Below are 26,353 nucleotides of genomic sequence, written 5' to 3' on the forward strand. Positions count from 1 at the left end.
AATGTGGACATGAGGCCTGCACGTGGCCTGAGTTGTATTTTGTCCTAAGCTGGGGTCTTGAGGAACTACAGCTAACTCATGGCAGTTGACAGCTCCTGCCCCACACCTGCCATGTGCTCCTGTCCCCTGTTCATAACACCCTGTGAAGATGTTAACTGTAACCTAAGACCATCTATTCCAGTGTTTAAAGTCTCTTTCCATTCAAATATTTTTCCCAAGAGAAGTAAGCTGAAGGTCACCTAATGAGTCATCTCTCTGTGCCCCCTCTGTTTCTAACCAGAGTGAAATATTATCCCAATGAAATGACATGCGACCTGTCAGTCACCTTGCTGAATCCCTGATGGCACTACCACACAGGTTTTGGGTTTGGTCCATTTTTTTCAGAGAAGAGCACTGGAAACTTCAAGAGACAGCAAAATCTTGAAGCTATGTACACCAATATGTGTATGTATGGGATATGGCCACCACTTTGAAGTGACCGAATCCATTCCAGCATAGCAGGAGAACTGAGACTCCAGCGATGCTGTTCTTACTACAGGGTATTCCCAAGAGCATTTCAAGGGGATGGGGACCGGGGTGCTGGCATCCCCATTGTGCCTAAATAACCTTGCAAAGACAAGGAGCTGAATTAGTTCCCCAAGAGGTCAGAGGAGCACTGCAGCCTGTGCTGGGAGAGAGCTCAGGGGAGAGATGGCAATGGGATGGAGGGGGCAGAATGAACAGGGAGCTGACAGATTAACTCAGCTGCCTGCAAAATCATCCCCCGCTGGTCATCCCATTCCCTTTCTCATTGCTGCTGTTGGTCGCTTTACGTAATGCTCCTGTCTCCCCACATAAAATAAAAGGAGAGAGCTCACAAGTGCATGGCATGCGAATTAAAGCTCTGTAAGAATCTGCAAACAACCGCAGCTCTATCACAGGCTGCAACAGAGACTTTTATTGTGAAAAGTGTCCCGAAGCCAAAATCTTACCTTCTGCTACTTGGAGTTTTTTACTCACCCATAATTTTAATTTACTTTTATAGAAAAGCATCAAGTGGCTGAAGATTTAGTACCAGAGCATGAGGATATGTTATTTCCCCTCTTGTGCTCCCTGGCAGTACTTTCTATGGCTCTGATGCAGAAAACAGGCAGCGTTTGAATCCCTCCTCCCTCTAGACTTGCTTTATTTCTAGCGTTGTTGTGCGGCACCTCTTCTGTTAAGATGGCAAAAACGCTGATTTAGTCTGTGAATTGCCAGTCCTTCTCCATTCCCCAGATGACAGTAAATTAAGGTAATGAAAGTCAGTTATTTCAGTATTTTACATGTGCAAATTGCATTACCCTGAGTGTTTCATTCCCCGGTGTGTTACACCACGGTCCTTCCTGAGCTCAAACCACGGGCGATGTGAGTCACTACAGAGTGACCTACAGATACTTGCCCCTTTTGCTGTGGCTGTGGCCACCTGGCTGTCCCTAAATCAGTTCCCACAAGCCCACCCTGCACAGGAGTGGTTGGTTTGCTTAGGGTTTGAATCATGTTGGGCTGTAGCAGCTCTGCAGAAGCTTCTTGCCCTGAAGTAGTGAACCATAGGTGTCCTGTTTACCAGCCAAAAGGTGGCCATTATCCTCACTGATTAATTCTGCACCGGTTAAATCCTAATTCTAATTCACATAATACCCAGTAGCAGCTTGCTTCAGACTAACTTTGTTGTGTGGGGATCTAGGCCTACTTCTGTCCATGCAAACAGCTCTTTTTGAGTGTTTGGCTGGATATCTAGGCTAACTCTGCTTTCTGCACTTTCCACAGATCTGTTGCCTCTGTATGACAAAGTAATGGTTGAGTTTTGCCAATGCCCAGAATTCAGCACCTGTGAATCAAAGCCCTTTCATCCAAAGTGGTTTAAACCCCATGACATTTCTTTCAAAAACATCTCTGTTATAACCTGCCATGAACTTGTTTTATGTCATTTTGAAAAAATTAGCTGCTTGCCCTCTATGTGTATGAGGATGTACAAAGTTCAATCTTACCTACATTTGTATAAAGCCAAATCCAGAACCCCGTCTTCCTGCTTCAAGTTGTGCTACACTTGTGTCCCCCACAGTCCCAGCTGTGAGCGATCCCATTCTTGACCGCTGACCTCCATGGCTAGTGTTGCAGACCTCCTGGTAACTCGGTCTTTTATTTCTGACCTGATCAGAGTTTCCTGATCATTCTTACACTCGCTGGATTTGGTCCAGACATAATCGCTGTGCAAAGCTTTGTATTTTCTTACTTTTGCTGTGCCTCATTCTTACCCTTGATTGCTTTTTCATTTCATTTCTCATTTTTTTAATTCAAGTGTATTCATTGCTCAGCAGTCCGTGCCTCCCTCAGGCAGATTGTGGACTTAACCTCTCATTTCTTTGAGGTGTCCTTGCCCTCCGTTGCTTGCATCCATTTTGCTTTTTCATCAGCCCTGCAGATAGTCACTGTCCTTCCATGTCCTCTTTATTTAGTTAGTTTTATGCTTTAGTCCTCATGATGAAAACCTTAAAAGCAATCTCTGTCACTGGTAGTTTCACAGCACTTTCCATAAGAGCAAATATAGCCAAAGTTAGGCTTTTCACAGTCCTAGCTGAAAATCTTGGGCAGTCAACAGTTTGGAGGCCTTGCACAAATGGTAGGAGGAGATGGTGCCATCCACTTCTGTGCATGGAGAGGTGGAATATTGCCTCCTCCTGTGGCTGATATGGGATACAGACACATTGAGTATAAGTGGCATTTTGCTCATCATCTTCAGCATGGGTCCTCACTGCAAATGGGGCTCTGTGGGTATGTTTACACTGAAGAATATAGTACAGTGTAGAGACACTTGGCCTGGTGCTAAATATATTAGTTTTGGGAACATGAGATGCAAACCAATTAGCTCAGTCAGATCTCTAATGCTGTGGTGAGATTGCTTCTGGTACCCATGCTGCATCAGGTATCTTTGCAGTGAGCTACCATCTCAAATGTCAGAATTTGCTGGTATCTTAAAATATCTGGGATTTCCTGTGAGTCTCTGTGCTTGGGGCTTGATTGGCCTTTTTTCTTGAAAAGAAAACAACCTGCCTCACTGTCAGGTCATTCTGTTTTGGGTTTTCTGTTGCCCCTAATTATTACAAATAATAATATTTTAATTATGAATAATTATTACAAATAGAATTGACACAGATTATCTATTACTTCTTGGATGTTTATCTTCCAGCCACAGATGAGAAAAGGAAAGACTGTATTGTTTCGAAAGGTGTCCTTCAATGTTCTTGATGTCCTAGTCAACACTTTGTCCCGTTCAAGCAGACTAGTTGAATGTTGGTGTTGAGTCTATTTTATCTTTTTTAGGAAGTGATTTTATATCAGGTTTTTCAGATGTTGCATGTAAATATCTGATGCAAGATTTAACCAAAATGTGAAATGTGTTACATGAAACAAAACCTTTTTCTGTGTAGTGGTGGTTATAATCCAGAAGCTTCCCACCTATGTTTCCAGTTTTGCTCTTTGTGCTAGTCAAAATATACTCCTCCACCACTTTATTACTACCATTTCCCTCTAATATGTAGAGCCAAGCTTCTCCCTGGTATAATACTGTATGGCCAAGTGTGTAGTGTAACCAGACGTGCCCCTTTCCCACATCTTCATCCGTATTTTGCTTTTCATGGGATCCATATTATTTCATTTCTTCCATTTGCTGGGAATATACCATTCCTGCTCTCCCACATATTTTCATACATTTTCAAAACCTTTTCTAATGGTCTTCTCCCAGTAAGATAGCAAGCAATCAGCTCAGCAGTTACCCAGTATCAGTCAACTTGCAAAGCCCTAGGTCACTGAGACAAAGACTGGTCTCTATTAATGCAGTGAGCAGAAGTATGTATGTGAATGTATCCAGACCAAATCTTGCATTTTGCTAATTCTACTGGAGAAATAAGTATTTTTCTAAACTGGACTGGTCAGATTCACCTCTGCTTCCACTGAATGCAAATGTGAGTTTTATTATGGACTCACATAAGAAGGGGAGCTTCCTGCTCAAGTACATGAGTTGGCCCCAGAAATGTTTTATTTCTTTGTGCTGTACCTGGCTGGGTTATGCCTATGGATTCTCTACTGAAAGAGGCCAATGAACACATGGTATTTTTCTGGCATTATAGCACAGGTGAATTGGACCTGGACTGCTACAGGCAGATTTATATTTCTTTCTTTCATCTGTGCTGTGTCTTTCTAGATTGCTGTGCCTTGAATATTTATTTCAAAATGGATTGGAGTGTTTGAAGTGATATAAAACTATTCAAGTAAGCATTTGCCTTTCTCTTGTCATCTAACTTCACTGTCTTCAGGGACTGAGTGTGGCCCTTTTGTCAGGAAAGGGGAGTTTTTGGACACAGAAGCTAGTCTGCCTTAACTCTGTTGGGTTGGGTTTGATTTCAGCATCTCATTGTTACCTAGGGGATGCTTTACTTCTTTGGAGCCCCTCTGATGTCTTTTCAAGTGCAGTGTAAATAAACTTGCTGTTTCTGGCCTGTGTGAAAAAAAAATGGATCCTTGTTTTTTCTCCAAAACTCCTCTTATTGTTATCTCTGTTGGCTGCTATGCTTGTCTTTGCTTGTGCAGCAGTCTGTCACATTGGAGACTCCTGATATTCCCCTTTCTTACCCAACCTCCTCCTACTCTCTGATCCATTTTAGTGAGTGTTTTCAATCACTCTCATCTGCAGGTCATTCATGCATACCACTGTTTTCGTTTTATTTTCCATACGCCCTGTGGACACAGTGAGTCATAGTTTCCTTATTTTGCAGAAAGAAGGAACTGGATCTTCAGTAAGATTAACCATCTGACTTTCCAATACCTCTGTAACATCCCTGTTAGTAGGCTAGGGGCATCAATTTACATTTTCAAAGAGAGTAGCATGATCATTTAACACTGATGTCTTCAGTTCCTCCTCTCAAGGGCACAAGAATTATGAAATGGGAAAACAGGTACAGTGAAAGTAAGTGATCTTCCACTGATTTTAGGAAGCGTATACATGGCCTGGACTGTCTGTCAGGGCAGGGACTGTATATGGCTTCTGTGTTTGGGTAGTATGTAACAGTGCAGTACAGCACCATGACCAGGCCTGTAGAAATATGATTATAAAATTATTAATGATGTATATGGAATTAATGTGTATACTATTAGCTTATAACTTAAACAGGAGCTCGAGTCAGAAAAGCTGGGCTTGCTGTCACCACCTAATGGCCTCTTTGCTAGGGAGAATGCATATAGATAAGGAATATGATAACTGCTAGAAAAAAAGGGCAGGAAAAGTGAAGACAAATAAGAGAGGGAGCCCAGAAAGAAAATGAAGTAATTTGCCTTGCTCTTGGGGACATTCGTATCTCCCTTTCACCCCTTCAAAGAAGGAGTCTGTAGACTCCTCCGCTTCCCCTTGCTTGACCATCTGTGGTAGGCCAGGAAGCTGAGTCAGATTTTGACTTAGCTTCACCGATATAAAATGACATTGGTTTCTGCTTGTTTTTGCTTGCTTTTGGGTTTAGTCTGCCTCTGGTACATGCAGGATGGGAGTAGTGGTAGCTGTCACCTTGAAAGATGAGTGGAAATAGCCTGCTGGCTGGGATTAAATGAGATGAGCTAGTTGTTTTGGGGGAATGGGTTGGCACTGGAGTGGCATCTTCCATGCCCTCTCCTCGCACCACCTGCGTGATGTCCCTGTTGCCATTCAGTCCTCGTTACCCATAGGTGCTGATCACTGTGTTACTCAGCCACTTGCACCAAACTGCTCTTATGCCTTGAAAGCATGTGGGTCTCTCCTGAATAAATTCTGCTTAAAGTCTTAGCTGTAGCATACATAGCTCCCTTTTAAAAGCCTTCCTGTCTGCGCTGATTTTTTGCCCTACCTTCACACTTTAGAAAGGCAATGAGACAGCCGTGAGGTGGGATCTCAATGTGATGGCAGCACGGATGCAAAGCTTCTTGCTGCAATCTATCCACTTGTTCCATCTCGCCTTATAGTTCAAACCCCTCATAATTGTTTGACATCCTCTGCTATTAAAACCTCTGCTTGTGCAGGAATTGTTTCTTGTTTGGATTGCGGCAACAGGCTTTTTGCTTTGCTTCCTGCTGCTTCTTGACAGCCGGTCTTGACAAGCCCTTCAGAATTACTGCTGCTTTGTTAATTTTCTGTTTTTTCACCCCCTCCCGCTATTCTTACAGTACGCCAGTGTTTATTTGACCACATACTGATTCAACACTTACAGTTACCAATTAGGATCAAAATATTGCTTTGACATTTACCTGAAACTCAAGGTCTTTATTGCTAAGACATTCAACTTAATGGAGTTTCTCTAATGCAAGGCACAACACTGCTCGTACTCTTATTTGTTAGGGGTAAGTCCTGTGATTAATGATGTCCATAAAACTTGATGAGAAATTTGCTTACAGTGAACGGGCAAAACATAGCATCTCTGCACTAAGAGTGGTTTTGGTCATTACATCTTTCATAGTCTTCCCTTGTCATCATCAGCATCACATGTTGGGGAAACATCCTAATTTTAGAAGGAAATAACATTCAGGCAAATTGAGCAAATGGCAAAGTTCCACCATTGGTAATCATTGCTAATGATCCCAGGCTTAAAATTAGCTTTTTGATTTTTTTTAAAACTCTGACGTGAACTGTCTAAATTACATAGGAGACCTCTATGTCTAAGTCATTTCCTTTGCTTTCCTTCCCTTCTTTTAATCTTTCCTTACTCTCTTTTTAGTTCTGCTTCTTTTTCTCTTCCTTTTCTGTGTTTCCATCCTGCATGTGCTTTCCTATTGCAATTCTGATTCACAAAAGCTTAATTTACCTCCTGTTCACCTGTTTAAATGTAGTTAGTGCTGGGAGTGAACATGGTAGAATTTAACTACAGTAATATACAAAAGAAATACACCGATGGAGAAGTTCAAGTCTTTTTTCATTTTGTCAGGCTGTTTGCAAATTTGGCCAGACAGCTTTTATGAACACTTATGACTCACAACTGAGAGGATTAATATATTTTTAAAATTGAAATCTCCCAACTCAAGGCTGATTGAAATGAATGGTAAAACTCTCAGCAATCTTGTTAGGAACAGAATTAATTCAGGTCAGTGTTTTTAAATGTCTCATCCTTGATTTCTACTCAGTCCTAATACTACAAACCATTATTTATGGGAGTTGTTCTTACTAGGAGGAAGAGGTTTATTGTACCATCACTCCAGAAAATGCAGAGCAGCAGCTTGGTCTCAGTCTTGCAGACTCACAAGTGAGACACACAGTCCTATAAGCTGTGTAATGTTTCTTCGGTAGTGTGTTTTGTGTATATATAATTCTATGTGTTGCTAACGTCTGGAGTACCTGTTGGAAGAACAACACTATGTGGTCCCCTTTCCCTGTCTGGTTCAGGGTTGGACACTTAGCTTGCTCCTGGCCGTAAGCTCAGCTCACAAGTTTGCACTTTGTCCTTACCGTGTAGAAGTGTCATACCCAGACCCTTGCTTGCCCTTGTTAGGTATTTTTGTACCTCAGTTAGATCCCCCATTCTGCCATTTCAAAGCTAAGTATTTTAAGCTGTTCATTGTAAGACATATCTACCATTCCTCAGTCTTAGTCTTCCTGATCTCCTCTTGGATCTTACCCAAAATGTGCATGTCCTCCTTTAAACTTGGTGCCTCAGCTACAGTACACACTGTTCCCAAAAAAGGCTTGATGAGAGGAGGGCATTAAAGAGTGGTTTTATCATTTCTTTTGCTTTATGGACAGACTTCACCCCCCTCTGCCTTTGAGCATTTACTTAGCTTTCCTTCCAGCTGTTACATGTGGAGTGAAGACATACAAAGCGAAAGGACTTTACCAAATGTTTTAATTCTTTATTTCATCTGCCTGAATATTAGCTATGCTTTAGGAGAGTTCACCTCTGAAGGACACACCAACACCAGCTATTTATCTAGATTGATGCTCTCTATTTCAGTTGCAAGTAAATATCAAAGCCCAAAATATCTAATTTAAATCCAATTAAAAAGTACAATTGCAACTTGGTTTTCCCACACTTCTACTCTCTCTCTCCATGTATCATTCAGTGCTGCCCTTAGCAATTAAAACATATTTTTAAGGCTATGTATTTAGATGCCTTTTACAAAGACATACACGTTCAAAAGAAACGTGTTTCCATACCAGTGTGGCAAAAAAATGTGTTAGACTGTGGTACATGGGAGAGAATCACAAGTGTTTATTTCAACAAGCCTAAAAGTGAAGGTGTCCTAGTAAAAGTGAGAATTTTCTCATGTTTTCTTCACACCAATATGTTACTTGGAAGTGGTACCTTGGGCAGCCTCAGCTGATTAAAAACTGTCAAAACAACGTATAAGGTGTGGGACTCCCTGGCAAGCCATAGCACTACATTAGCCTATAGCGATTATAGCAAAACCTATACACCCTTTGATGTGATTCTGCAAATTGACCACCAAAGTAGCTCTCTCCAAGGTGAACGTAAGATGTAAGTATATGATATCATCTCATTTTGCTTATGGCGATCAGCATAGTCACTTCCACTTGTTTTGACTTTTTGGAAAACAGGAGAATTGCATCCATGCATTTAACTAAGAAGTAATTAGAATGGGTCTCCTATGAGCAAAAATTTGGCTTCTGTATTTGAAATGTTCCTGTTTTTATACTTAAAAAGTTAAAAAGGCAAAATTTGACCGCTGGAGGTGGGAGGCAGCTTGGGAGGGGAGAGGGCAGTTTAGGAGGCTAGCTCTTTCCTCAGTTCAGAGTGTTGAAATGGATCCCTACCTTCTTCAGAATTCCTTCTCCCCCAGAATGCCTTTACCAAAAAGTCTGTTTTCAGTAAAACAAAGAACAGAACAAAAAGATTAAAAGGCACAAAACATACAAGAATAAACTTCTTAAATTCTTTCAAAATATCTTGAGTTTAGGTCAAAAAACATTTGTGGTGACATGCACTGCACTTCACTTGGGTGGTGGGATTCTTCCGTCGCGTGTGCCCACACTGCAAGCAACCTCGTCCTCCCCGTACTGCTGATGGAGGGAGAGTTTGGGGGATGGATCAGTTCACCCTAGGGTGAAGGCCAGCCTTTGATGGGGTGAATCTTCCCCTAAACTAACAGTACGGAGCCAATCTCTACTGATTTTTAAGAGGAAAGACAATTAGCTCATGTGGAAATGCCTGCACTGCTGATACCTGAAGTTAGACAAGGTTGTCTTAAAATAACTATGACAACAAGAAGTTATGTGCACACATTTCCACAATATAGAACAAATAAACTCCTACTGTATGTTTTTGGAGCTGTTTAGAGTTACTCCCCTTTCCTGCTGCAGGAAGCAGAGAGGCCTTATTTTAACACCCCATGTTGTTCCTTCTTAATTTCCTATGCTTATAACTGCTGCCAGTTAGACTAGAAGATGGATGTGGTCTGAGAGATTCTCCAGTCCTTGTAATAAGCCTGTTGACGAAGAAAACTAGCGGGGTCCTGGATGTCCTTTCACTTGGGCAAAGCAGGCTGGCAGATTGCTTCCTGGCTGTCCCCGCACAGCCCAGCTGGGAAGTTAACTTTCAGTATTGGCAGCACCAAATGTTCACAACTCAGCTGCCAGGCTTCTGAAATCATGAAATTGGGTTAAAATGGAGAAGATTAAAAATAACAATCTGCAAGATTCTTTCTTGTTGACTTCTGAGCTAAGGAAAGGATTTGACTTGTGTTGTCTAATGTTTTTTTCAGACTCAGTTTTTTTAAATACATGCGGGATTTCTACCCAGCTATAGGTGTAGTTTCCAGAAGACTTCAGGCATCATGGGTCTTGGAATGAATTTGTGGAAGTTTGGAAAACAGGGAGTTATGAAGATTGTGATACGCATTGGCTTAAAAAACATCATCTTCCCAAACAGCAAAAAGAAGCATTATAGTGTGACTTGGAGAAGTCATTAAATGGCAAATCCTCTACTAGCATGGCCAATAAATCAGAGGAAGGACCCAGTGCTCACCACATTTAACAACTACTGTACATGTAAAATTGAAGTTTGGAGGGTTTACTTCTTTGGCCCTGCAGTTTTCCGCATAAGTTTCCAGCTTTTTGCACTTGCATGTCTGGGAATGAAATTTCCACCTTGCTCCACACATATGTATATTGTTTATCAGCACAGATGATTACTGGCCTTCCAATTTGGTTGGGGAATCTGGTGTTGTTTTCAGCCAAGAAGTTGTAGAGTCTATGGGAACTGTAAATTAATTGTTTCCACTAGTAAGATGATGTCTTGTGGTTCTTGGTATCTTTTTATTGTTTTTGATGAATGTGTCATAGTCACATTTCTGTGTTAAGAAAAAGGACATGAGAACTCATGCTGATAGACTTAACCTAATGAATGATATCAAATATCAACTGCCTCATTTTCTTGCTAGAGGGCTGCAGTTTAGCTGGCAGAATGGAGAGGAATTGGCAAATTGGACCGGCACCTTTAATTTCACGGATGACGGAGCAGTGAAGAGTGGCAGTGACACAGGCACCAGGTACCAACACCCGAGGGAACAATTACAGAGATCTCTCTCTCTTTGTATGAAACACAAATGTGAGCACAGGCTGTATGAAAAATGAGATTTGCAGTTTCCTTTGGCTGCTTGGTACTGCTCCCCATGGCACAGAAGATGCCAGGGATGCCCAACTGCTGTGCTGTTTTCCCCCTTCAAGGTCTCGGGACCATTTTGGAATATACCATAAGCATCTATGCAGTATGCAAGAGGGTGACTTTTGTGTCCTGGCCTCTCCTATTTCCATTCCCCCACCAATGCTATGTGTCAATATGTGGCAGTGTGGGAGAGAGAGACTTGGGTGGAGAATGTCCCAACATGACAGTATTGATGCACACAAAGCACACTGGAGAATCTGGCCCAAGGCTTTCTTTATAATAGAATATATATTCTAAGAAAACATAGTTTAACTTGAAATCTTTGCAGGGCCCAGTAGGGGAAAAGTGTTCTATCAAGATAAGACCAGAGTATTTCCTTTATTTACATTATTTTGAAAATATGAGAAGCACTGATGTGCCGTTGCACTTTTTACACTTATTAATTTGTAGTAGGATCCTTTTGACTGACACACATCTGAAGGGTCATAAAGAGCCATGTGCATAGTCAGGAAGCTGGCTGCAGTTGTGCCTAAAGAGCTTCATAGCTATCGCAGGCCATCTGCGTAAATCCAGGTACAGGCATAGGGTGAATATTTGGGGTATCTTCCTGGAACCTCAGTTGTAGAGGTTAAAAATCCTGAGTCATGTGTAGTATCAAGTTCAATAAGTAGCAGGGAAATCTTAGAAAGACTCTAAGTTAAAGAAAAAATAAAATGAATTAAAAGAAGCTTACATTTAATACTCTCTCTGGATAAATTATGTATTTTATTTAAAATATCATCATTTTGGTAACCGTACACCACTACAGCTGTGGAGTTGATAGCATTTCAAAGGCAAGGAGAAATACAGAGTCTGACCTGCCCAAAATCATCCAGTCTCACTGAACCGCAGCAATGCTGCAATTCCTGTTAAGGCTCTTTGCTGTAATGTGATCCTGTATGAGTGCTACCCGCCACTGGACTGGTTTAACTAGTTAAGGCTCTTTATAAAAAGAAGCAACTGAAGCTGCAGTTTTTCATTCAGACCAAGGGAAAAACGGTTCATTCTATGTATGTATGTGTGTGTGTGTATGTGTGTGTGTGTATATCTATATCTACTTTCGTTGCCTTTTTTGTGTATGCATCTGTAGTCTGCATATGCAGTCTTCAGTTTAGGCACTTGGCATATAAAAGAACTGAATGTGGCACAAAGACAGATATCTTCTTGAAGACATGAGAAAACTAATAAATATAGTCTTCCCCCTCTAGGCACCCTTGACAGAGACAACTGAGCCATCATTGATTGCAGGATGGGGACCAAAACCCTTGACTGCAAAATACATACTATCTGTAAGGCACTGAACAACAGTACTATTCTCAATCTGTTTAGCCTCTTCAAAGATGAAGAGGTTCAGGATGCAAGTATTTTTATACAAACAGGCTCAAACCGCACAAGTTAGGTATAAATTTCAAAGGTTATAATATCAACAAAAGACGCAAATTTCTAAGTCTGTGTCATGTTAATGACTGTGGAGCTGAAAGATGGGGATTTTGAGTTAGGGACAAGTCTAGCTGCAACATATACTGCACATAAGTGTGTTATAGATATTATTTATCCATTTGTCTACTGTTTGAAAGCTGAGAACATGGCAAAATAAAAAAGAACTGCATAAATGTGGAGGTGAGACTGGAGGTGAGACTGTGTGGTGAATAACTGCAGAGCTATGTCATAAATTGTTTACTATTTACCTTTGATCACCTTTCTTACTGTGTTATCACTAGACATCTCCTGAGAGTCTTAATCTGACACCCAACTTCAGGCTGTTGATATAAATTGATAACAAGCCTTCCTCAAATGAATACTTTTTTCCACCAAATAGAAAACTTTCAGACTACATTTTACCAACCTGGTTTTACTTGTATATATTTACAGGTCTCCAGAGAGATGTCTAAAGTGCACAAAACTAATTATATGTCAGCATATGCACAGTAATTACCTTTCATTGCATGGCTCTGCAGTTTATTGTGTGTTGTCACCTCCTTGTAAAAGGTATGGTGTTTAAAGATATTAACTGAAATAGATATTAATATGCTTTTCATTAGCTTATATAATATGCATATTTATATGTATATAGACACATGTTTATTTTATATATGTGGTATCAACCCATGTATATTCTATAACTATTCTTTATCTTTTAATTATGTAACTTAATAAATGGTGTAGAGACATTGGCAACTTATTCTGTAGGAGTGATTTGCTAGGCAAAAATGAAGGACTTCCAGAGCAAAGGCACACTGAGACAATAAGTGCATTAGAACTGCAAGACAGCCAGACTTCACAAGAATAGTGACCATATCAAAACCAATGAACAGTGACGATTAAACATTGCATGAAAATGATCAAGTAGGACAGAAACAAAGAGTGTCATGTTATCTGATTCCAGTAGAAACTGTTTCAGACCATAACTAATGCATGAAGTTAAAGTGTGGCTTGCAATTGGGATGTTTTTTACTGTCCAGGGGAGTTTATTACACAGTTTTGGAAAATGAGCCCTCCTCTGGTTGCAGACAGCTCTGCTGTGCTGGAGTAACCAAGCTAACCAAAGCTTTTCATCCCAGTGCATAAGACGGTTCTTCAGATTGTGTAGAACCAGTCCACAGAGTTAAAAGCTTGTATCATGAGCTCGGCTCAGTATGTGGTGCAACTGAGAGTGTGGATCATGTTTGTGGCATCTAATGTTGCTGTGGGTAGATGCTCGACTTCATTTCGATGCATATTGCATTGCTGCAGGACTTCTATGAAGTGAAGAAATTGTGAATACTTTCAAGGAGTAAAAGTGAAACACTCAATACCTCCCCAAAGCCACAGGGAGGTGTTCTTTCAGAAAAAGGAGGACTAGGTGGGCTGCAGGCTCTTTGAAACACCCACTCAGATGCAATGTCAACCAGTTGTTGAATACTGGCTTATTTTTAGTTCTTACGTATGAGCCATTGCTCAGATTCTACCTTTTGCTTTTTATCTTGTGCTCAGTATTATAAATCTTACAGCATCCTTGTGGGGAATCAGGTAAAGGATTCTGTCTGATGCTGGTTGTGAGAAGTAATATATGCAACTACTTCCTAGAGCCCTGATTCTTCTGTTCTCCTTTTAATGTGTTTTACAACTTTCTGGGATTGTGAGTCTTCATGCTTAAAGCATTTTTTGTTGCCAAGAAACTGCCTTAATGATACGATCATCTTTCTGCCATATTGGTTGGGTTATGGTGTTCTCGGCCACCTTCAGTCTTATCTGAGCTGAAGATAAGTTTCAGTGTAGGACTTAGGTGATGAGACCACAGAAGCCTTTGATGGGTGAGAGGAGACATGAGCTTTATGCTTTTGGGCCTGTCAGTTTGTACACTGAGTTCTCCAGTATGACAAATCTGGAGCTTTGTCCCCAGTGGCTACAAAATAGAAAGTGTAATCAATTGGATTCATCAAATACACATTCTACAAGAAGGAATTTAAGGGCTTGAGCCAGCAGAACTCATTGGCCAGGACAGTAGCTGAGGATGTTCCTTAAGTCATAGTGCTGAACTCCTCATACAAAGGTACTAAAATCTTAAGAACCACAAAAAAAAAAAAAAAAAAAAAAAAAGCACCATTGTTTGCAACAGTAAACTAAAATGTGGTTTTTGAGATGTTATTGATGTACAAGTGTTGTCATGTAGTTTGTTATGCCTCCCAGGTGGTCATACGGATAACAACATCAGCAGCTTATTTCAATCACAATGATGGGAATGGGCTTGATTAAAACAGCCGAACAGCAGTCTATTAAAAATTGGAAGGGTTCTGAAAACTTGGCATTGGTAAAATGGGACTCCCTGCAGCATACCCCACGGCTGTTTATCAGGAGCCGATGCTGTTTTGATACAGTGACTGTGAAAGAAAAGAAACACCAAGGTCTTCCCAAAACTACAATTCAATATACTCTCCAATAAATCATTCTGGGGGTGACACATTGTAGGGCTGTCTCTGCTTTAGCTCCTGCTGTTACACCCACAGCTCTTGCTGTAGAGCTGTATTGGCTAGTATATCAGACTGAAATTTTGGAGAGACTTGGGTCCCAAAGAAGTGGACAGATGAGAAGGGAACAATATGGCATTGGCATGAGTGGATGTTTGGTCAATTCACACTGCTAACGTGGTATCGGGCAGCAGAGCCAAGCAGTCCCAAATGATCTGTGTGCTGAGACATGAAGACAGGAGACAAAAATCAGAATGGCAGTGAGCAGCCAGTGCCAGTTTGCCAGGAGCTTTCATAGTTGTGATGAAAATCATATCCTCAGGGTATCACAGCTATCATCTTAACTGTACAGATGTGTAAACTATCTGTGAAGTCACAGGACCAAACCAAATAAGGAATCCAGAAAAGGGACATCTCTGAGATATGACAGATGGATGCATGCACTTTTCTAAGGTTACTTGGGAGGTACATAGAGCTATCAATGAACTGCTTTTAAAGGACAGAAATATAAAACCCACTCCTCTTCTGTGGAAGATCAAACTTATGGATTTAGGGCTGGTTTGTGGAAGCACTTTTGGTTTTTTTAAAGTAAAAGTCTTTAATTTGGAAGATAGGCAGGATATCTTGGGAAACTGCCCTTGTCTTGGTGGGTGGACATTTCTGAGGCCATCTATTACCAAAAAACAGAAGAACTTGTGACACTGTAAGGAGACAAATGTAGCTAAACATTTCAAAATATCCTAGGCGGAAGATCAGGAGCTTCATGAGTTAATAGCTTTTAACCTCAGCTACATGAATCTTCTGGGAAGCATGAGTACCTGTACAAGAATTCTGTCTCCTGACTTTTGTTTGATTACTCTGGTTCTTCTAGAAAGAAAACCAGCCTCGAACTAAAGATGCCGTTTCTATCTTCAGCTTCCAGGCATCAGATACTATTTTTCCTTCTTTGCTATGCTGTATTGAAAAGCTTCCTGTTACTAGGAATTGCATCCTCTTGTAGTGTCTCCCTACTCAGTAACCGTATGTTTGGATTAAGCTTCATACATCTCTCATACTTTTTGGAACCCAAATCGTTTCTGCAGGTCCTTTCATAACTCTTGCCAATGTCTCAAACCCTCAAAGTTGAAATAGAATCATAGAATCATAGAGTGGTTTGGGTTGGAAGGGACCTTAAAGATCATCTAGTTCCAAACCCCCTGCCACGGGCAGGAACACCTTCCACTAGACCAGGTTGCTCAAAGTGCCATCCAACCTGGCCCTGAACACTTCCAGGGATGGGGCATCCACAACTTCTCTGGGCAACCTGTTCCAGTGCCTCACCGCCCTCATAGTGAAGAATTTCTTCCTTATATCTAATCTAAATCTACCCTCTTTCAGTTTAAAGCCATTACCTCTTGTCCTATCACTACATGCCCTTGTAAAAAATCTCTCTCCAGCTTTCTTCCAAGCCCCCTTTAGGTACTGGATGGCTGCTATAAGGTCTCCCCAGAGCCTTCTGTTCTCTGGCTAAACAACCCCAACTCCCTCAGCCTGTCCTCATAGGAGAGGTGTTCCATCCCTCTGATCATCTTTGTGGCCCCCCTCTGGACCTGCTCCAACAGGTCCATGTTCTTTCTTATGTGGAGGACCCCAGAACTGGACGCAGTACTGCAGGTGGGGTCTCACCAGAGCAGAGTAGAGGGGCAGAATCCCCTCCCTCGACCTGCTGGTCACGCTTCTTGTGATGCAGCCCAGGATACAGTTGGCTTTCTGGGCTGCAAGCACAGCCCAGAAATATCAGAACTTGATGCAGTAATTCAGAAGAGCTTTTACCATATAATGTATACAAAGATGTATGACTATTTTCTCTTGCTTATCTTTTCATTTTTTTAATAATGAAAAATATCACTGTTTATAATGACACATTTTGTTCCTAGCTACAGCCACATACTGAAAATTCATCATCAGTTAGACACCTACTACTTACAGTAACGTTAGAGATGAAGGTGGTAAAAGACTTAAACCGGTTAATGCCAGTGACATTGGCATCAGCAGGTGGTAGCCAGGAGGAATGTGAACCAACTTTTTTTATATTTGTTGTCCCCAAGGAGGAAGTAATCAAATAGTTTCACCAACCTGTACAGAAGTCTTGCTTTTCCAGCCTCTTTGTGCCCACAGCACCTTCTGTCTTACTTCAGTCTTTCAAGCACTGTCCTGGTGTGGACAAGACAATACAGGGTCTCAAACAGCAGAAACAACACATGCAGCAACATGATTTTTTGTGCCCCAGTCCTAGTGGAGTGTACATTAATCTGAGGGCATCAAACGTTTCTGCTTCACTTGCCAATTCTCAAAGCAGGGGGATCTCATTTAACATCAGTACATCCACAGGTGTTTTCTTTTGCAAGGTGTAGTGTGAAAGGTCATTATGATTTCCATTAACTTCAGTGGCTGCTTTTGTTCTTGGTGGCAATCGTCTAGTCTAGGCAGTGTCTATGAGAGCAGATCCCAAGGTCCCAGTTCCTGCCTGCCCCTGACTTCCCTGTCAATCAGCCTCTACATCAGCTTCTTTATCTGCCAAATGGGGATTGTGCCTTCCAAATGAGGTCAAAGTAATCTTAGGAGAATACTCTGTGAGAAGTGGTAGGATGCACTCTTTGAGGGAAAAAAATCGCTGTATTGATGTCAGGCCCTTAAACCTTTTGACCAAGCCTTGTAGTTTTTTATATTGTCACATAGAAATATTAATAGAAGCAAAGGCTAGCGGGATTTGGTTGCTCACTCACAGTGGGCTCTGATGAAGTCAACACCTAGTTTGCTCTGCTCTGGATGAGTTTTCCAGAACCCCTATAGCCACGATATTCTCCACCTCAGCAGTATTTTTTGCTACAAGGGTCTGAAGATCCCATGCTGGCCTGGCCAGATGAACATGAGTCCCTGTGTGCTTTGGGGAGCGTGCTCTGGCACACTTGCAACGTTCCTGAGTAGGGAAGGTGAATCTAGACCCGAGGTTGGCCATGGATCTCCCCATACTGATGAGTGCAGGCACTGCTAATTGGACAGTTCTCTTAATAAGTGTTTAGTAGAAGCCTGCAGGGCTTGGTTCATTTATTCTCATTTCTTAGTCACTGGATAATGTATATTTTTGGAAAGATCTTTGTTTTTCCTGGAGGGTAGGTGGAATCCTTCCTGCGATACTCAGCTTTCTTGCAGCATAAGTGCTGCAGCCTCACTGCAAACAGTGCAGAACTGGCACTGCAGGAACGAGCAAAAGGGGAAGGCAGCTTGTGCAGGGGAAAATGGTCTTGTTTAAAAGATGCCTGACAATTACACTCAATTATATTTTAAAACCTTTGTTCAATATATCAGACACATCAGTGTCTCAATCCAAGTGCCGCTTGAAGACAGGATTGAAGTCTCAGCCTTTTTAATTCATGTAGCATGATCAAGAAAAGCTTACTTTTGATCAAAGCAGGAACAACCCAACTGCTGATGATCAAAGACCTAAGAGTTAGCTGGTGGACTGGGAAACCAAATCTGCCTCTCACTATCGAGCTCAGTAAGCTGTTCAGCTGGAAGTGGGGTTGCAATGGGAGACATGAAAGTTAGAAAAGAAGAAAGTCTCAGTTAGTCAGAAATGGAAAATTACAGAGTGGATAGCATCTCATTTCTGGGCATTCAGTACTGAGTGCGGTAAAAAAAGAGTCCTCTCTGAGCACTTGCAGCTTGTGTGGTGTTCAGATACAGGATTTGATCCTGGAAAATGTTGTAGATTTGGAAGCTACAATTGACCTGAATGGACATAAAGCAGTGAGTTGTGTGTAGTGCCCGATACCCTGAGAAAATGCTATCCTATGTGCAACTATGCTCTTTGTAGTGATTTGGTCGTAGTTGTGTTCCCTATTGTAAAGAATCATGAATTCTTGTGTTGGTTTTCCGGTAAACTTGTGACCTTTGAGGGGTAAAAGTTATTTAGATTTCAGCAGGGGAAGCAAAGGCAATGCAGGGAGAGGACATTCTGGCAATGACATATCAACTCTGTTTTATGGATATAAAACATGACTGTCATTCTTGTAAAGCTGAAATACAGCCCTTTTCTGTAGCAAAAGGAGTAGCGTAGTCAGGCATGTCACTTGTCACTAATCAAGAGCATAAATCAAAATAAATTGCACTACACCCTTGCTTCTTAGCTGGATATCAGACTGAGGAAGATGATGGGGAGGACGGTTTCCATTTGTGCTAATTAAGCTTTTGACAGGCAAATGTCTCTTCGTTCACAGGGAACTACATGGTTTAGAGTGGGAGTTAATAGGCAGAAGTAGCACTCGGAGCCCAGGGAGTGGGTGAGACTGATGCTTCCTCTGGGAGAGTGCGGGGGGAGCTGGTCTCCAAACACTCCCAGCAGGACCAGACCCTGCTGAGCGGAGGAGCTAGGTTTAAAGGACATCCGCGGGGGTTGAGGGAACCCATATTCTTTGTGCTAGAGCCTGGTGTTGTGCAAAAGCTGTATTCTGGGAAAGTACAGCATGAAACACTTCTGCGGGAAGAGGTTGGCCGGTGCTCCAGGCACCTGCCTCTGCTAGTTTGCCTCGGTGTCTGTTGCAGAAGGGGAATTGCTGTGAAGCACATAAATAGCATGAACACTCCTGGGAGAAAGAGAAGAAAAAATATTTTTTTTTGTTTATTGACTAGATACCATTTCACAAATTCCTTAATGCTGTTGTATTGTCATTAACGCTTGCAACCTAAGTGCTACAACATCAGTAGCATTAACACTAAGGAGGCTTAGCGTCTGCCTGGGTGCTTCAGATGCAGTTCAGGGCTTATGAATGATGGCCGAGATGATGATTATTCAGCAGCTCAGGCAGGATGAGTTAGTTTCAATTGAGTTCATCCCATGGCCAGTAGCATCTTCTCCTCCAGTCGGTGCAGAAGTGACACCGCTGTCAGTGTCCCCTGCCTTTGCTGTGGGAGGCATGTAGGTGTCCCATCGGCAGCGTGTCATCCAGCCTGTTTCACGGATCCTCCCTCTGCACTTCCACAAGGTGCCAAAAGGTGGATTCACTACTCCCAGCGACTCTGCTGGAAAAGCTGGTATTGTCAGAGTTATTGACTTGCAGGACAGTCCTGTGCTTTTTGAAGCTGTAGGCTAATGGAATAACTCTGCTACAAATGCAATGCTGCCTCACGGATTTCCTTCCAGATCCAGAAGTGGTATATTTTTTACCTAATCCTTTCCTCCTCACCCTTCTGCATCTTTGGTAACACATCCCTTTTTCATTTCTATTTTTGGTTTGTGGATTGGGTAAGCTGGCAATGATCAAAGGGAATCTCTGGGACTCAGGAAATTTCATCTCTGTTTCATAAAATGACATCTTTGTCTCCACTGCCACGGGCTGAGGCCAGCTTTCCCCTGCTGCGGTGTTCCCACATGATAGCCTGTGCTGTTTGACATCTGAGCTGCAGTTCTTTAACTTATCAGAAAAGCCAGAAGTGTGCAGGAAAGATAAAAATACATGTTAATCTAGATTTTTGCCATTCTTATCTGTTCTGAGGCACATACAAGGTACTGAAATCCAGTGTTAGGTGAAAGGTTAGGATGAGGCTGATAACCATTGCTATCCCCCTTATGTCCAAAGTGGTAGGAGTGGTATGTAACATGCTGAGTGTTGCATGGGGATGTATACCTGCCTCTAGCTGTTGTGTAGAACATGCACATTCAGGGTCCCAGTCTTGTCTGGCTCAAAGAACCAAAGAATGGATACCACAAAATACAGTAAAATTCTGTGACCAGCAAGAAGTCTCTCCACAGAGAGAAATTTCCATTTAGTTTTGGAAATTTATCCGGAAGACATCCACACAGGGCTTAAGTCTGGTGCAACCAGGTGAGCTCTTAATCCAGTTTCAGTGGGAACAGCTTTCAAAATAGACAGGTTGCTCAGCTGCAGCTCAGCAAGCCAAGCACGCAGGACTTGTGCCACTGCAATGGATTTCAGCTACTCTTTACTAAAAAGGCTGAATGTCCAGGTGAGCGATTGAGTTGGAAGGAGAGCCCAAGCCTTTTGGTGACACACCAGATGAAGGTTCATGTTACATGAACTATATCTCCCTTCTGGAGGCTGAGGAAGTCTTTTCCCAGATTTGTCACTGATTATGGAGTGCTTTAAATACATAATTTCCTCTATAAAACTCATAAAAATATATTTGTTGCCTTGAAGACTATCTAAACACATTTCCTAATAGTCACACTTTTTAAAAATTGCTAAGCTATTGGGTTTTTTTCTGACAGTAATCATTTTACTTCTTTATTGGGGTTTTATGATGTTCTGCCACCTTCTAGGCATGGGCTTCCTCCTTTCAGTCTCAAGGTTTGAGCTTCTCACTGGATCACAGAAATGATCGGTTTGGGGTTTGGCAAAGCTAAGGTGGTGAAAACTTCAAGGAGAGGTGAAGGAGACTTATCCTAAAGCAGCATTTGACAGGATAGAAATGTTCCCAGTTGGTAGCAGATTGCTTTGGGAAGCTCTTGAGCTTTTTCCACTCGCGTGCTATATTCCCTTTCTCCCTTCTATAGGTTTGTCTCTTCCCTGCTTTATCAGACAGATTTCTGGATGTACTTACAAGGCAAAATTCAGAAGCTGTTTGTTTTTAGATGCTTCTGGCCTTTGGAGGCCCCGTTGAAGATATCTGGAGGTGTTATTTTCTGGACACTTTCCCTTCCTACAGTTCCCCTGGGAGGTGTGAACCCTTAGCACTTCTCCAGAACAGATCAAACTTTGGATCCCCCCAAATTCCGATATTAATTATAAACATGAACTCCTAAGGAAACTAACAAGGCTTTCCTACTTAAGGATTATATATTCAGAACTGAACAGACATTCAGGTCCAACATGAATTTTGGTGTTATTTTAAAATGACACTAACCCAAAATATTACATTTCCAGTGATGGTTTAAATAAAGCTCTTCCAGGAATCTTGTATTTTTCTTTCATATTGAAAATTCAAAAGATAGTTTGGAGTTACAACCTCATGAATTCTGAGATTTTAAATGATCCATCAAAATATCTTGCTCTAGCCTTGGTCATAATACCTTTTCCTCCAGGTCGTCACCTCGTATTTCTTCATTATATTAATAACTGCCCTATGGGTATGCACAGTTCTTAGGTATTAGGCTTTAACACAGACTTCTAATGATAAGTGGTGAAACTGGTACAGAATTTAGTTTAAACCCTAAATCTTTTTTGTCATTTCAATACAGTCTCATTGAATTCACTGGACAGCCTGGGCTTTCTCTGGCCCCTAAACATGAGTAACTACCATTGTGTTTTGTTTCCCCTTCACTCCAGTCTGATGGCTAAGATGGAGGAATTTAACCAAAAAAGTAAATATTTATGTCTTTATTTTAATTAAGAATAGCACTGTCATTTGTGCTGTGTCTGAGCATTCAAATCCTTTCATTCTCAAAACCACCTCAAATTTTTTGAGAAGAAAATCCCAGCTTCCCTTGCCCTCCTAATACGCCAAAAGTGTAAATCCCAATGAAAAGCTCAATTGTGTAGGGCTATGCAACAGTCTCCATAGACAAGATGCAACCCCCAGCACTTTGCATTCTACCTGAGAGCAAAATTTAAGGTACTGTTTTTTAAACTCTCAGCACATTCAGACACCCAAAGGATGGGAGCAGTGTTTCTTAAGTGATCATTGCTTTTCCCCTGACTTTCAGCGGCAGCTGCCATGTGCTGACTGCTGGAGAAGGCAGCTGGTCCTTGTTGGTGCCTGCAAGATAGATGAACTCTTGTAGGGATGGACAAACTGGGCATGGGTGGCTGTTCTACAGTCAGCAACAACATCTATGTTTTCCTGTGAAGTAATAACCTGCTTATGGGCCAGACAGTGTAGTCTCAAGTTAGGCAGAAATCATAAATGACATCTTTAAGCAAATTTTTGTTGATGTGTAAGACAAGTATTCTAGTCTAAGCCTTATTTATAATCTTTTTTCTTGTTCTTCTTCAGGTATTTTGAGTTTTATGAAGGGCCTTTGGAGTACAACTCTACCAAATGCCTGGAATTACGGCAGGACATCATTGAAGTGAAGGTTTTGTCTATGTAAGTACGAATGTTTGCTAAAAAGGTTACTTTTCAGGCAGGATGAAAATGGTAACTTACAATGACATTGCCAAAAGATGCAAGGCTCAAGAGATCCCATCGATAGGGATCTTATCAGGGATTCCTAGGGTTCCCTTATACATGCAAGTAGTGACATTTGAATTTGATCTGCGGTCCATTTGAAAAAAGTGGAGGCTTTTCACATACATTGAAGCATTTTGGTCAGGCCCAGTATCACTGTTTGGAATTAAATACGGTGTTTGTAATATTATTTGTAACATTATATTCCAGGTAATTGAAGAGTAAGAACAGCCAGACTGACTCATAGCAAGTGTCCATCTAGGACACTTAAGGACACTCTAGGACACTTAAGGCTCTATCATTGACAGTGGCCAGTAGTAAAGGCTAAAAAACAAAGCAAAAATGTTAGCCCTTCCTGGTAACAAATACTGGCATGGAGACTTGCTGAGTGGTAGATGGTGAATAGGCTACAGTTTTCAGAGTGGACAATAAACCTCTCTATTAATTTGTTTAGGTCTTTTCTGAGCCTATTTGTACTTTTGACCTCCTCAATCACCAGTGAGTTAACATTCAGTAAAAAGTAGGAAAATGTGATTCTGAGAAACAATAAAATATTTATACTTTGTCTTTTGTGGTCCTATATACGTACATCAGGAAACTAATGAGTTGAATGAGATGTATCCATGAAGCCATAGTGATGGAATTGGGCAAAAAAGTGAGGTTGCCAGTGGAACTCATTGGACAGAGCATAGCAGGGTATTTTTGTGTTGCCCTTCTGCATTTTCAGCATTGCACTGAATTTAGGTGCTTAGATTATGCCTAATCCCTTACCATATCTAAAACAGTGGTTTAGTAATCTTACTGACAATCCACAAGGCTTATTAAGGTCTGTAAAGTGCACTGAGAATTTCAGTTGAAAGTGCAGCTATACAAGTGCATAGCCTTAAGCAATCAAGGCTACAGAAAATACAATTTGTTGCTCCAGGTCTGCATGATTTTGAGCATGTCTTCCTCACTGACTTTATGCACAGAAAAATGTAGGTTATGTCCTTGTCTTCTGTATTTGGTGCTGGATAAAGGATACACAAGCAACAACTTTGCACTGCTTGCTGACTCGCAGTGCTTAAAAATAAATAGAAGGGGTGAGAATGTCACACTTCTGCCAATGTTCTGCTGAAGATGGGGAGCTTTGAATTGCTTTTCTGCATACTTATCAGATGGTACAGAAAATTACTCATGCCTCTTCATTTTATCCAATGGCACACAGAAGGTAGTGGACTCCTGCTCAGCTGGATAGAGTTAGCCTTACTTTTACAATAGATGCAATTTGTCATTAAGCTCTTTTACTAGGCTGGGTTCTTCTGATGTGCTTGCTTCTAACGTGCTACGTTTTCTAAGTCAGCCCTTACGGTAGTGGAAGATTTCCAAGTTAATGTGCTCTGGTGGGCTACAAAAAGTACAATATGACCTAATTCCTTCCTGTAACTTCCACAGCCTGGGAAATCCTAAGTTCTACTCACTTTAAATATATAATTATCTTAAAAGTCTTTGCTTTATTCAAACATTCAAAGCCCTCAAGCTGGAAGAGAACTCATTAAGACCTATCAGTCTTGAAGAAATCACAGACTTCAAAATTTCCTAGCCAGATTATGACATTGCTCCCTAGCTCTAGATATTTGCAAAGCCTTCATTATCTCTGTTGTCCAAATACAGAAGAATATGTATGAACTCTAAAGTAGAAGTGGTTGGAACTGATGATATCACCAAAAATGTGTCATCCTGTATCAGCCTAGTAGAAAGAGGAGTGTCATTTTTTGATATAACTAAAAGTATATTTATTAACAGAGGGGGAGGGAGAGATGCTTTTGTAAAGAGCTTTTCATGTCCTCTTACCATCACAGATGCTTATCCCTACGTGTGCTGTTGCAGTTCATAAAATGGGTTTACCAACAGTACTGTTCTGTAGGATCTCACAGATTAAGATAACCTCACCAAAATATAATGTGGTTGGCCAAATTATCTAAAGTATCCCCATTTCCAATACCCCTTCTGCTGGGCCCTTCTTCTAGCTTCCCCCCCCTCAAAGCTGCTGTAGTTGCCAGATGCTCGTTAGCTTCCCAGCAGACTGTGGACAGACTTCGGTACAGTAGATGCTTCTTGCTCGATATTGCATTTTTTATCCTTAAGAAATGGAGAATGCCTAGCAGGGAATAGAAATCAGTCCCAAACATCTGAAGAGCTCCACCAGTACCTGTGTATACATGGTTTAGTGTTCCTATGTCTGAGCAGAAAAAGAAATAAGAATGATAAATTTTGCACTGGCTAGACTGACTGGTTTGCCCTATCAAAAGCTTACTGCGTGGTACTCTGGCTGCAGCTGTTTTAGGAAATGAAGCCCTTGTAATAACGTGAATTTTTGTTTTCTTTCTTTTTATCTTTTAGGGTGAAACAAACTGAATTGTTTGACAGATGGAAGAGCCTACAGATGTGCAAATGGGAGATGAATGTCACAGAAGCTAATTTATTCAAGTAAGAATGGTCCACATTAATGAAACTGAGTAAGATTTATTTCAGTTTGAGTTTAGCTTCCGTAGAGAGATCAAACCTTCATATGGATAGCAAGAGTAAGCATTTTAACACTGTTACTGCTGGAGTACCATCCTTTTGAATAAATATGGACTTTTTTCTACTTTTAAAAAGTGAACAGTAAGAGTGAAAGCACTCTTCTGGCATGTGGAACAGTCTTCCCAGGAAAGGTGGGGAATTTGATATGGGAAAGACTTCCAGGTATGATTCAGGCAGAAGTGAGGATGGAGCCAAGACTTAATGGCTGCACCTAATACATCAACCTAAATCTCTGGTGGTGTAAAATGGTAATATCATTGGTGACACTGCAAATTTGGCCTACAAAATACTCAAACTGGATTTTTTCTGTGGTTCATTAGGTACTGTCAGACCTTGTTTATGACTTCCTTTTTTTTAACGGCTTCTCAGCTATTGCTCCCTGACTAGCTAGATAATTTTTCTGGTCTGTGGAGACCTCTGCAGATTGTTTCTGTAGCGTTCTGTCTTCCTTCATGTGACTTCCTCTTTGCTGAAGGTCCTCCATGGTCCTTTTGAGATACAGCTTTTGAAATTGGTCTTGTGAAGGCAATAGTAGAATGAAGCCAAAACAATATTTGAATCTTGTATATTGATACATTCAAGGGCCATATTTGAGTAGGTCTAGAGAAAGCACATTATTTCAGAGTCAGTGAAATATAGACTGGTTAAATCTGTAAGTCACTGGCATGATTCAGAGCTGTTGTTTAGAATATGGCCCTGCAACTTTCTCCCAAATTCTTTTGCATGATTCCAGGAAATAGCTGTCACGAGTTAATGAGAGAATGAGAGAATGTGAGAATGCATGTGCTGAGTTAGTCATTAACATCTTTAAAAATAACTAATTGTTAGTCCCAGGCTCATAACACTTTTTCCAACGTGAGTTCCACACATAAGTTTTTTAGGTTTTTTTTAGTATATCTTTTTCTGGAAATTACTTGATGGGCAATAATCAGAGCCATTCAGGATGAAAGCCTACTATCTTAAAGATTGCTTGGAGTAAGAGAA

The 26,353-nt window shown here is 41.2% G+C and overlaps 1 protein-coding gene across 3 annotated transcripts in view; it reads left to right on the forward strand.

Annotated features, from left to right (window-relative positions):
- The window catches only part of ST8SIA5 (ST8 alpha-N-acetyl-neuraminide alpha-2,8-sialyltransferase 5), a 48,648-nt gene that overhangs the window by 11,072 nt on the left and 11,223 nt on the right, over nt 1-26,353 (forward strand). For 2 of the 3 annotated variants that reach the window (XM_075020483.1, XM_075020482.1), the window contains 3 exons: nt 10,429-10,536; nt 22,631-22,723; nt 25,187-25,273. In XM_075020483.1, coding sequence (XP_074876584.1) covers nt 10,429-10,536; nt 22,631-22,723; nt 25,187-25,273 — 288 coding nt within the window. The remainder of the gene's footprint in view (nt 1-10,428; nt 10,537-22,630; nt 22,724-25,186; nt 25,274-26,353) is intronic. The other variant, XM_075020484.1, reaches the window with a different exon arrangement.

Source organism: Buteo buteo, chromosome Z (assembly GCF_964188355.1).
Source record: "Buteo buteo chromosome Z, bButBut1.hap1.1, whole genome shotgun sequence".
NCBI classification, from domain to species: domain Eukaryota; kingdom Metazoa; phylum Chordata; class Aves; order Accipitriformes; family Accipitridae; genus Buteo; species Buteo buteo.